A 12,151-nucleotide genomic window follows, 5' to 3' on the forward strand; every position below is an offset into this window, starting at 1 on the left:
TCCCTCATGGTTAATTACTACTAGTGGGATGCAAACACTGCACCTTTCCTCATTAGAACACAGTCCACTAGCAGACTACAGGTGAAACTCGAATAATTAGAATATCGTGCAAAAGTAATTGCAGTAAGTGCTGCAAAAGGGGCCCAAACCAAGTACTGAGTACATATGCATGGTTGTACTTTTCAGAGGTCCGATATTGTTCTATGTACAATCCTTGTTTTATTGATTGCATGTAATAATCTACTTTTTTGAGGTTGTGGATTTGGGGTTCTTGGGGTTTTCATGAGCTGTAAGCCATAATCATCACAATTATGACAAATCACGGCTTGAATTATCTTGCTTTGCATGTAATGAGTCTATCTCATATTTTAGTTTCACCTTTTAAGTTGCATTAGTGAAATAAATGAACTTTGCACGATATTCTAATTATTCGAGTTTCACCTGTATAATGAACCCAGCCCCTACATTCAGGGATCAGTCTGGAATGGACATGGTGAGACAAACCACTAATTCAGAATATAACAGGTAGGAATCTGCAACAAAGTTTGTTAAAATCGTTACAATGTACATTGATCATCCAAAGGGGTGATTCGTTTTTTCTAAACAAAAGTGGACTAAAGGTGCCCATACACTGCACGATTCTCGTTCGAGAATCAAAGACATTCAGGTGTAGATGGCTCAGGAGGAATGAAGCATTGTTTCAATGAGCTGTAAGTGTACAAACACATTTGTCCATGACTTTAGGAAAGAACACATCACTGGCCTCTCTTTAGATGTACCTGCAACCAGTCAACCATTCAGCAGCTAAAGTCTGCAGCACCCAGTGGCCAGGTGGGAGAAGCAGACGCATCTAAAGGGATCCCGAGGATTTGTTCTTTCATCTAATACTTATGAACATGGTCCAAGGCAGAAAACTGTGACGTTTACACGAGCCCGCTTGTCCTTAGCCACCAAATTATTTTGTCTTGCGATGGTCGTAAGCTTATTGAAAGCTCGTACGATCTGTCCATCTTGGCAGATCGTACTTGCGATCATCGAAAGCCCGTCCCGCTGAGGGGCGGGCTTCCGATGACCGCAGTGAGGGGCGGGCTTCCGATCACTGCAAACGGGGAGTGTGCGTGTGCGCACACTGGCCCGTTCGGCAGTTGTCGAACAAGCAGGCCACTAACTTGCCGAGAATCGTACGATTCTCGGTGGGTTTTCAAGCCTGCTTGTTCGACGGAAGACGTGCGACCGTACATTAGAAAGAAATCGTACAGTGTATGGGCACCTTAAGATGCATTTCCTTTTTTGCAAATTGTTTGTGTTTTTAAAAAATAGGCAAGAGATGGAAATATGAACTGTATATTGCCACAGATTCTGTATTTTCTTCACAGATACCTCAAAAATGTAAATTTTTAGCGTGAGGCAGAACATTTAAAATGAATCCATCACAATGTACATTTTAATGGACATACATCATTTTTTTTTACAATACAACGCATGCAGGTGTTGTAAACACGAGCGTGTTGTGCTGTGATGCCTAGGTGCATTGGGGTGCCATTTAAATTGAATGCCCCTCACTGTGTTATGGTGCATGCTAAAAAAAAAAGTGTGTTTAACCACAGTGCATTAGTATGCCACCGTCACTTGTCCAATCAGACAACATCTTGTATTCATTGATAAAAATACTAGGTGACATCATCATCTCGCTTACTGATCCATTACAATCTTCAACAGCTGTACAAAAAGTTATTGGTGAATTTAATCGTGTCTCCTTTTACAAGATTAACTTTGCTAAATTCCAGATGCTGGGGATTAACGTTCACCCTCCTTTACGGCGCCAAATAACTGCTGCTGCCCCTTTCTCGTGGGCCCCCTCTAATGCCTAAAAGCAACACTTCTTTTTTTCAGATCTTCAGAGAGTTCTTTGCCATGAGGTGCCATGTTGAACTTCCAGTGACCAGTATGAGAGAGTGAGAGCGATAACACCTAACTTAACACACCTGCTCCCCATTCACACCTGAGACCTTGTAACACTAACGAGTCACATGACACCAGGGAGGGAAAATGGCTAATTGGGCCCAATTTGTACATTTTCAGTTAGGGGTGTACTCACTTTTGTTGCCAGCGGTTTAGACATTAATGGCTGTGTGTTGAGTTATTTTGAGGGGACAGCAAATGTACACTGATATACAAGCTGTACACTCACTACTTTACATTGTAGCAAAGTGTAATTTCTTCTGTTCGTCACATGAAATGATATAATAAAATATTTACAAAAATGTGAGGGGTGTACTCACTTTTGTTAGATACTGTATGCACTTTTTGAATTCAGGGCCCACTTTAAATAAATCCAAAGAAAAAATATTTACCAATCACTATTCAAACTGAACCATTTTATTTAGTCAAAGCAACATATATAACATAGCTACATATAGAAGTGACCACAGCTAATGGTAATAGCAGGCATGAAGGACCAGATGGTCTATCACTATACTGCCCGTACTTAAGCTGCTCCTTCACAACATGAACTTGTCGACATGTGAAAACTGAAACTTATAAAGTGTGTAGTCTTCACTACGATAACCATTGCTGTATATTTTCAGCAGGAAATGGTCTTATCTTGACTTTGGAAAATCTTCTCTTACAAGACTGCAGGAATGAAAGACCATTGTGTAACATTAGCCAGTGTATCCACATTAATACCTATGTGCAATACATTACGCTGGTCCTGCAGTCATTTACATACAATTCATAACATCTAACATTTCCAATTTTTAGCAGAAACAGGTTTTGTATTTTTTCCTATAATAGAACTCTTTTTTCCCCCTGTAAAACTGGAATAATGATCAGCACAAAGCGGCCTGCAAGAAAAAAAAACACAAAAAATAGTGTAAGGGAGGGGGGAGCTATTAACTAATTTCAGCAGCCATGCCAATTACTGTAAAATCACTGAAGTATGTAGACAGTTCATTATAGGATTATATAAAAACACTTAGTATCGAACAGACTCATATCATTTCATCTCACAGTTAACTCTTAGCTTTTAAGTGCAGAACTCTATTCATGTATGGCCCGTGTGAATCAATAGTTCTACCCAGAACATTTGCTGTAGAAGTACACTTGTATTTCTTTCTTATGCATTTATATACTCTGCATGTATAAAATATTAGGCACCTCTTCCGTGTCTTTTGTGGAACTACTGTAGGTACAATTGCGCATTGAGCCCACAATGCAGGATAAGGCCTGTTGTTACAGCACTACTTACACCCACCGTAGGTAGCTGGGGTTGCTGCATGTTAGCCTTGTGTGCAGATGGGCTTTCAATAACCCCTTTTTGCTACATTTTAGCACACAGGAGGAGTGTGTGAAGGCCTCCATTTCAGAGAATAAGTGACATTGTGTGTCACCATACCCAGCTAAATCTATTGTCATGTGATGCAGTAGATCCAAAGTCTTTTTTCTTCTGGACTACAAAGTAGGAGAGACCTCCTTTCCGTGTTGTCATCACTGCCTGGTGACTTGGACTCTTCCAATGGGCTGTCCATTGTTGGGGTCCACATAAGTCCTGCAAGTTCAGTAGCGGCATGATGATGTAATGGCAATCCTGTATCATCATTCTTCACTATTGAAAGACAAAACAGGTCTCTGTAGGGCTTTTCTTTTATTATATGAGTGGAGGGGGGGAGGGCTTCATTAGGGGGCTGGCTGTAAGAACCAGGAAGAGACAGCCCTGTACCAATGATGAAGAAAAGTAAGAAAATGAAGATGGCGGCACTGGATAGTATGTGTAGCATAAGAATGACAGCGGAAAGGATAACACATAATTCTCTGGGCTTGTGAGTATGTTTATCTTGGGTGCTCTTTAATACCCTCCCAACAATTAAAATTAACCTGCTAGACCCTTATAATATTCTTAGCATGCAAACTTTACCCCTTACCCCTGACCTTGACTCTAACACAAACCAAGCCTCTAAACTAATCTCTAATACTAAAGTAACCTCTGCATGACTGGTACTAAAGCCCAACAGTCTCTCAACAAAAACTTACAGAGCTAAAATGCCCGTTGACCTGATCTGCTAATAAGAATAAGAATTTGTGTGCGCCTTGTTTCTTCTTGTAGAAATACCTGTAGATTTCATGTACACAGGCTTTTGTTTGTGTCTGAGCTACTTTTCTTCCCAAGTCAATGTTAAAGCGGAAGGAAAGTGAAGTAAAAAAACTATGACAGCATATGAGCACATTATGGCAGACTTAGCTGCCAAAGCTTCCATCTTCATTCTGGTCTTCTTCTGGGTTCCGATTCCTCGCCCGCTTAACTGGCCAGGCCCCAAAGATGTAGCTCCCATGCAAGTTGGGAAGCTGTGTAGGGAAGGATTAAAATCCCTGCCAGTTTATTTTTTTACTGTCTGGAGATGCAGCAGAAAGTGAGAGACAATCTCTAGAGTGAGGTGAATTCCCCTCTTAGACAGTTGTCAGCAGGTATCCTCATTGGAAGATGTACCTTCACCTGTTCTGATGACAGCTTTAACATTTTGGATTTCCCATCACTTCCTCTCAGCGACAATAGTCATCAGGACAAATAGAGAGGAAGAAACTACATAGTGGGGACACAATAAAAACTTGACAGGGGTTCTAACTTTTCTCCACTTTATCCAAAACTAAAAAAATGGAAAAAGTTTTGGTATACAATTTTGTGCTAAGGCAACTAGAAGCTGCTTGATGTTCACAAGAAGCTTGAAGCCACTTCTTGAGCAACTGGAATGCAAATCCCAGAAACTCAGACATGGAATTTAAAGCGTTCGAGAAGCACCTGAACGCACACTGCATTTGACTTACTTCTTAGTCAGCAGCCCGTCTACACAAGCTTACTGAAGTTAAACCCAATTTACATTTTGCTGCGCTGTTGTGTTGTCTCTGGGCCACTGACATCAGGAAGTCAATGTATCATAAGCTATCTTCTATATTGATGTGCTACTTGCTCACATCATTTTCTGTCTTTCCTATCTTGCTGTATGCAACTGAAGCATCAGAAATACTTATAACTGAAATTCCCTTAAAGTAAATTATATAAAAAATCTTTATCATTATTCTTATTATTATTCATAAATATCTGGTAAATATGTGTAGCTCTTCTTTTTTATTAAACCCTTGGTGCCCACTATCTGTTTAATAATGTTCCCAAACATGATGTCGCATGCCAATTATATATTTAAGAAGAACTTCAGGCGAAACTTTTATTAACCCTTGCAGTGGGGCTACGCCCGCACTGCAAGGGTTAATTTCTTGCTTTTGTCTAGGTGCTGAAAAAAAAGAAAAGGGTTACGCTCACTCGAATCCCTGCTTCTCCGGTCACTGAAGCCTCTCTCCTCTTATGCTGCAGCAATGGACTGTTCCTCACGTCTATACACTGTGTACAGACAAAAACGAGCAGTTAACCCTTGCAGTGCGGGGTAGCCTCACTGCAAGGGTTAATAAAAGTTTTGCCTGTAGTCCTTCTTTAATAAACATCCTCCCTCCTAGGAGCAAGCAGCTGCCCGCTCCCAATCCTGGCTGGCCTAATCAGATTGGTTCCCGATCGTGTTACCAATATGTCAGCTCTGACAAAGTAATCACATGGAGGCTGGATGCTTCATTGACAAAAAAAATAATGAAAGTCTACAGCCTTCAGATGAACACCGCCACCTCCAGGCTGCAGTGTTCGTATGCAGCGCCATCTTCTAACAGTGTCAGGCTTACTTGAACTATTGGAAAAAATATGAATTAAAATATCTAGGCATCAATGACCCCTGGCCAGGAAACGGCTATAGAGCTTAACAGGACTACACATATTTTTGTGAACTATAAGAGGACCCCGTACCTATTTAAAAATGTATGAAAACTCTCCATAAACATTGCAAATATCCAACAAAATGAGCAGATGCTGATTTTTACCAAATAAAAAGAGCAATCTCTAACATACTGCATATGTTATAATAAAACGATTTCAATCATTTTAAATTAATTTCTTTTACTATACCATAACCCCGATTCCCAAAAAGTTGGGATGCTGTGTAAAATCTTCATAAAAATAGAATGCAATGATTTGCAAATCTCATAAACCCGTATTTTATTCACAATATAAAAAAGAAAATATATCAAATGTTTAAACTGAGAACATTTATGTATTTTAGGAGAAAAATAAGGCCCTTTTGAAATTGACCTCTCAAAAAAGTTGGGACAGGGACATGTTTACCACGGTGTAGCCTCCCCTCTTCTTTTAACAACACTCTGTTAACGTCTGGGAACTGAGGAGACCAGTTGCTGGAGTCAGGGCCGGCCTTAGGCCTTTAGGCGCCCTGTGCGAGAAAGCTTTACAGCGCCCCTCAGTGGCCACACCCTTTAGTGGCCACGCCCCCGTATTAAGGCCGGCCCTGGCTGGAGTTTTGGGAGAGGAATGTTGTCTCATTCTTGCCGATACAGGATTCTAACTGCTTAACATTCCTGGGTCTTCTTTGTCATATTTTTCCTTTCAAGATGCACCAAACATTTGGAATTGGTGAAAGGTCTGGACTGCAGGCAGGCCAGTACAGCACCTGGACTCTTCTACTATGAAGCCATGCTGTTGTCATAGATGCAGTATGCGGTATAGCATTGTCCTGCTGAAATATACAAGGCCTTCCCTGAAAAAGATGTGTCTGGATGGGAGCATATGCTGCTCTATAAAACCTGGATAGATCTTTAGGCATTGATGGTGCCTTTCCAGATGTGCAAGCTGCCCATTCCATACGCACTAATGCACCCCCATACCATCAAAGATACAGGCTTTAGAACTGAACACTGATAACAAGGATAAAAAGCAGGAAGCTCTCTAACCCTCTTTAGTCCGGAGGACACGGCACCCATGGTTGCCAAAAAGAAGGTCAAATTTCGATTCGTCTGACCCCAGAACAGTTTTCCACTTTGTGACAGACCATTTTAAATGAGCTTTGGCCCAGAGAAGACAGTGGCGTTTCTGGATCATGTTCAGATATGGATTCTTCTTTGCATGATAGAGCTTTAACTTGCATTTTTGGATGGCACGCCGAACTGTGTTTACAGTCAGGGATTTTTGGAAGTATTCCTAAAGCCCATGCAGCGATGTCCATCACAGAATCATGCCTGTTTTTAATGAAGTGACGTCTGAGGGCCCGAAGATCACGGGTATACAGTATTGCTTTTTGATCTTGTCCCTTGCGCACAGAGATTTCTCCAAATTCTCTGAATCTTTATATTTACAGTCTTTGCAATTTTACATTGAGGAACATTATTCTTATTCTTATTGTTTGACAATTTTTAGATGCAGCTTTTCACAGATTGGTGAACCTCTGTTCATCTTTACTTCTGAGACACTCTGACTCACTAAGATGCTCTTTTTATCAGATTTGCAAATCATTGTGTCCTGTTTTTATGTAGATTTTACACATCGTTCCAACGTTTTTGGAATTGAGGTTGTAGAACTTACTTTTAAACAGAAGGCTGTATTAACAGTTGAAAGTATTATGGAGATCCTGAAACAGATACATTTGATGGGGTTGTTAAGTTACTTCACTGCAAGCCATAATTACTTTCTGAAGAGCAAAGATTGCTTTAGGAAGCTGTAACAGTGTCCTCCGGGGTGGTTTTGGTAGAACGGAAGCGCACAATGGCAAGAACGGACAATAGAGCCTGAATGAAAAAAAATAAAACTGAAACAGCAGCTTATTTAGAGAACAACTATTGTAGTCCCGAAAACATTAGTATGGAAGGGTTCAAATAAAAGGGGGGGGGGGGGGATCTCAGAGAAAAGAACATACAAAATAAAATAAACCTACTTTTAAATCAGTAGTCTATAAATAATAATAAAAAAAATCTAAGAATTACAAGACAGTACATAAAAGACATAATATGGACATTGTGGTCTATGTCTTTTTAATACTTTTTTAATATATTACTGATTAAAAACTAGGTTTATTGTATTTATGTATTGTGCTTCAAGATCTACCCTTTTTTTCTATATCTCCATAGTGAGTTTTGAGTTAGCTCCCAGTTTCCTTCCTTCTTTTTGTAGTAGCTGGTTTATGTAGTAAACTATTCATCAAGGGATAAATGTATGTCAGGAAATATACCTACATATAACAACACCTATCTTCATTCCATATCTTTCCACATTTCCACTTATTGTCCTTCCTGCATATGGGTTCTTGCACCACCTGCTTCTTTGTGCTGGCCAATCAATGATGTCTGTGCCAAATCACATGCATGCACTGTACGAGATCTGATGCTGTTTATAAATCTGTATATGTTGCTATGGTTGCAAAAAAAACCAAAACAGATTTTTCCAAGATTTTATGAGAGTATGTGAAATCTAGCGAGATCTCGTAATTTGCCTAGAGATTTCCCTAGATTGCACTGGTGACATAGCCTATCCAGGGGGCATCTCTGAGGCCAGAGCTTTGTCACCAGTGCTTTGAGAAACTAGGAAGTGGATTTTTTTTGTTTTTCATAAACAAAATCCTATATTATTTTTTGATGCCTGTATCTCATTGGGGAGATTTCCCTGTCCTAGATGAGAGGAAGTTTCACCAATGTAAGGGAAATTCCCTTAGACAGTTGTTACCTGAAGAAATGTCCCCACTGGGACCTCACTCTCTCTCTGGGTCTTGAAGTTGGTGAAAATGGTCACCAAGACAAATAGTTATGGTGAATCTATCCAGTGGGGACATGGACAGCAATTCAAACTTGACGGAGGCTCTAATCCTTCCCTACTCTCTCTAAAACAATAAAAAAACCAAAAAAATATATTATATATATTTACCCTTCAAGGGACACTGTGGTTTTGGGTCAATTTTACTTTATTACTTCTATGCTTCTACATTTTAAACTATGTTTTTATATTTGTTATTTGTTATTTATTATGTATACAATCTGTGTAAACATTTAATACATTATTATACAGGATTTATATAGCGCCAATAGTTTGCACAGCGCTTTAAAATATAATACATGACAAAGAATTCTCAGAGCCCTATCATACAAGCAGGCCATACATGACAACCTGAATACATGACGGCTTCCTAAACTAGGAAAATCTTGTAGGTTGAAGCCTGAACATTTTGCCATCATGCTAAGCTTAGAAATATCCTGCAGTGGGGTTGAACATAACTCACCCAGCACAGAGTGGAGAAGAAGGAGGCAGTTATGCTAGTGATGGCGCTTTCAGATCCCATTAGATAAATATAACGTGTAGTTATAGACCACTGATGAGTCATAAAGCAGAATCCAAAAAACCACAGGATGGTACAAAGAACTGGTAACAGAAAAATGATTAGTCCGCATACAAATATCTTTCATTCAAACTATGAAGTACAATGTTCCAAGCAGAAAGAAAATCTAATTAAGATCTAATTTCATTAACAGCTTGATTACCATCTAAAATCCATTACCTTATAAATTACGTATGCTAGTATAACACAAATGATCAAACATATTTGCATGATGAAAATGTTCTAAAAAACACTTTGAGATCAACAAGACAAGTGTGCATGGAAAATGACGCAGACAGCTAGGAACTTTGGGTAGTTTATCTAAAAGTACAAAGAGTTATTCTTCAATGAAAAGTATAGTGTGTTTTCAGTAACACCATGACATAGTAAGTCAGCGCTCTCAGATCAATTATCTAACAATTCTGAATTATTATTTCAGAACTGTGAGATATTTTAGAGGAATTAAAAGGTATTGCCTGGTGTAATGATGCGGACTAGTTGTCTTTGTTTATAGCTACACATTCCATAAAGAAAGCCTAAATATGAAAAAGTGAACGGGCCCAGTTTTCCTATGGCTACTAAAATACACAATCACTTGTATGTGGAAATCCTGCAGTTCCAGAGACAAGCTTTTAGAGATATGCCTTTTTAAGGTCAGGTGCAGCTTAACTCGTGCGGCTTAACCCAGGGCCGTAGCCAGCTCCTTTTTCGCCCGAGGCAAGAACAGAAAATTGTCCCTTCCCCAACAGGTGTGTGACGTCGTGGCATCATGTGATGTCATGCACCCCACCTCCAGGATGGCGGCATGCATGAGCAGAATGTGCAGGTGGCCGAATCCGAAATAGCTTAAAAATTTGTTGTGTTTGACGAAACTAATGAAAACATTTTTTGTTTCCATTCATTTCGTCCAAAACAAATGTTTAGTCTTTGCACATGTCCAATAATATTTGTGTGTGTATGTGTGTGGTGTTGTGTTTTTTTTTCTTTTATTATTTCTTTATCATTATTGTTGTTTTTTTACTGTTGGAGGGCTTTGGGGAAATATCGGACCCCTGTCATTTCCCTTTTAAAATAGAAAAAGTGTCCTCAATCTCTTTTTCTGCAGCCTCAGCACTGTATGAATCTCTCCATCCTGACCCGATCGACCAAGCACAGAGCTGCACAGGAGAAATGGATCGCTGGCAAAGCGGCTCTCTCTCTCCTCAGCACAAGGCAATTCTGGATGACAGCTCCCCCCTCTTCCCCCACGCTGGCAGCAACACTCCATTTCTCCTCGGATTCCCGCTGCCTCTGCCCTGACAGGTGGGAGAGAGCATCGGAGATCCGAGGAGAAGCTGCAGGCTGTGTTGCCCCTCTACTCCCTGCTGCACCGAGACTGAGCTGTGTTGGCCACCTGGCCCCCCTTTGCCATGGTGTCTTGTGCAAGCACACCCCAAAGGCTGGCCCTGGTTTGCCTCACTCGTCTCAACCTTCGTACGGCACTGGTTTACCCTTTACAGTTATCCTTTACAGAAAACCATCAAAGCAAAGAACAATGATTTGGGACTGCAAACCTGGAGGTGCCATAGCAATGACCATAAAAGCCGGCCACTCTATGCACATTACAGCACCCCACCATTTAGGGAATATGGTGCACCTGGAGGTGTCTGCAAAAGAAAATAAAAAATGACCTTGTGCTACTTGTTTGCTTTATGAGAATAGAATGTTTGTCCTAAAAAATAAGCCAATGCAAAAAAGCAGAATACTGCAAGTCTTAACATTTTGAATTTTGTTGTAGCTTTAGTGTAAATGATTATTATTTTAAAAGTGATATACAGCAGCTTACCACAGCAGATGATGTCAGAAATAAGGATGATCTTTTGCATCAAGTCACAGCAGATGGCCAGCCCAAGGACTTCAAGCAGGAGAAACAGTACACAAATCAAACAAGCCATAATGCCAATTGCAATTCCATATCTACAAGCCACAATGTTGTCATTCAGAATGCAGGTCAGTTTAGAGCAAGTAGGAACATTTTTAAATCCTCCAGAAAAAAGGGACGTAAAAGTGACAATAGAGAGGACCTATAAACCAGAAGATAAAAAGCGTAGAAATTCAGTTGCTGCGTGGAAGATACATATATGCACATATAGGAGAACAATGTTCATAAATAAACAATAGCCACTACACAGAAGGAAATCACTCCAAACCTGACAGTTCAGTATATATCACTTTGCAAATGCATTTTTTTACTAATCAAACTTGCAATATTCTAGCCACTTAACACCTGGACACTACATAAAGGGTCAGACTGGCCCATTGGAGAACCCAATTTATATCTGAGTCTCTTGTCCCATGCCTTTTTAGTGACACTCGCCGATGTGCATGCCATCCTGGACAGAATGATCTTCTGCCCAAGGGTGCCTGCATAGTTTTAGCTCTGATATCATTCTCACTCTCATTGATAACAAGTCTGGCATATTCTTACTCCCACTGACCACCAATGGTGCAACATTTTTATTTCCACTGACCATCGGTGCTGGGGCAATATTCCTCCAAATGTCCACCAACGTAATAGGCATTCCTCCCACTGACCAACAGTGTAAGTGGGCATTTTTTTCTCTGATCACGAGTGTAAGAAGCCATGCATTGCCTACTCCTGTAGTTTATAACTGTGTGATGTATATTACATACTTCAAATTGCTGCACCTCAAACACAATGTTGTATGTTACATACTCCTGACCACTGCACTCTATACACTATGTTGTATGTTACATAGGGGTCTATTCACGAAGCTGCCGAAGGATCTGGCCGTAGCTTCGGCCGATCCTTCGGCTAGCTTCGGCCCCAGGACCCCTTTGGTTCAGTAGAACCGAAGGGGTGCTGTACGGGCTATTCACAATAGCCCGTACAGCTCCCGATCATG

General features: G+C 40.3%; 1 protein-coding gene across 1 annotated transcript; it reads right to left on the bottom strand.

Annotated features, from left to right (window-relative positions):
* Window positions 1-7,590: 7,590 nt before the first annotated feature.
* Window positions 7,591-11,806, bottom strand: LOC108784207 (synaptogyrin-2-like). Its single transcript, XM_018552952.1, has 4 exons — window positions 11,756-11,806; window positions 11,071-11,308; window positions 9,150-9,289; window positions 7,591-7,668 (listed from the first exon to the last, which is right to left on the bottom strand). Exons 1-4 carry the CDS (start codon window positions 11,804-11,806, stop codon window positions 7,591-7,593), a joined length of 507 nt encoding a protein of 168 aa, XP_018408454.1.
* Window positions 11,807-12,151: the final 345 nt, after the last annotated feature.

This window comes from Nanorana parkeri, unplaced genomic scaffold (assembly GCF_000935625.1).
Source record: "Nanorana parkeri isolate BGI_ZX_2015 unplaced genomic scaffold, ASM93562v1 scaffold103, whole genome shotgun sequence".
NCBI classification, from domain to species: Eukaryota; Metazoa; Chordata; class Amphibia; order Anura; family Dicroglossidae; genus Nanorana; species Nanorana parkeri.

Bases quoted from the DNA above. Each gene is read 5' to 3' on its own strand.
- LOC108784207 (XM_018552952.1), bottom strand. From the start codon at position 11,806: ATGCCTATTACGTTGGTGGACATTTGGAGGAATATTGCCCCAGCACCG. The intron at 9,290-11,070 runs GTAAGCTGCTGT...TTCTGTTACCAG, and splicing joins TTCTGACATCATCTGCTGTG to TTCTTTGTACCATCCTGTGG. The intron at 7,669-9,149 runs GTGAGTTATGTT...TTTTTCATTCAG, and splicing joins TCTTCTCCACTCTGTGCTGG to GCTCTATTGTCCGTTCTTGC.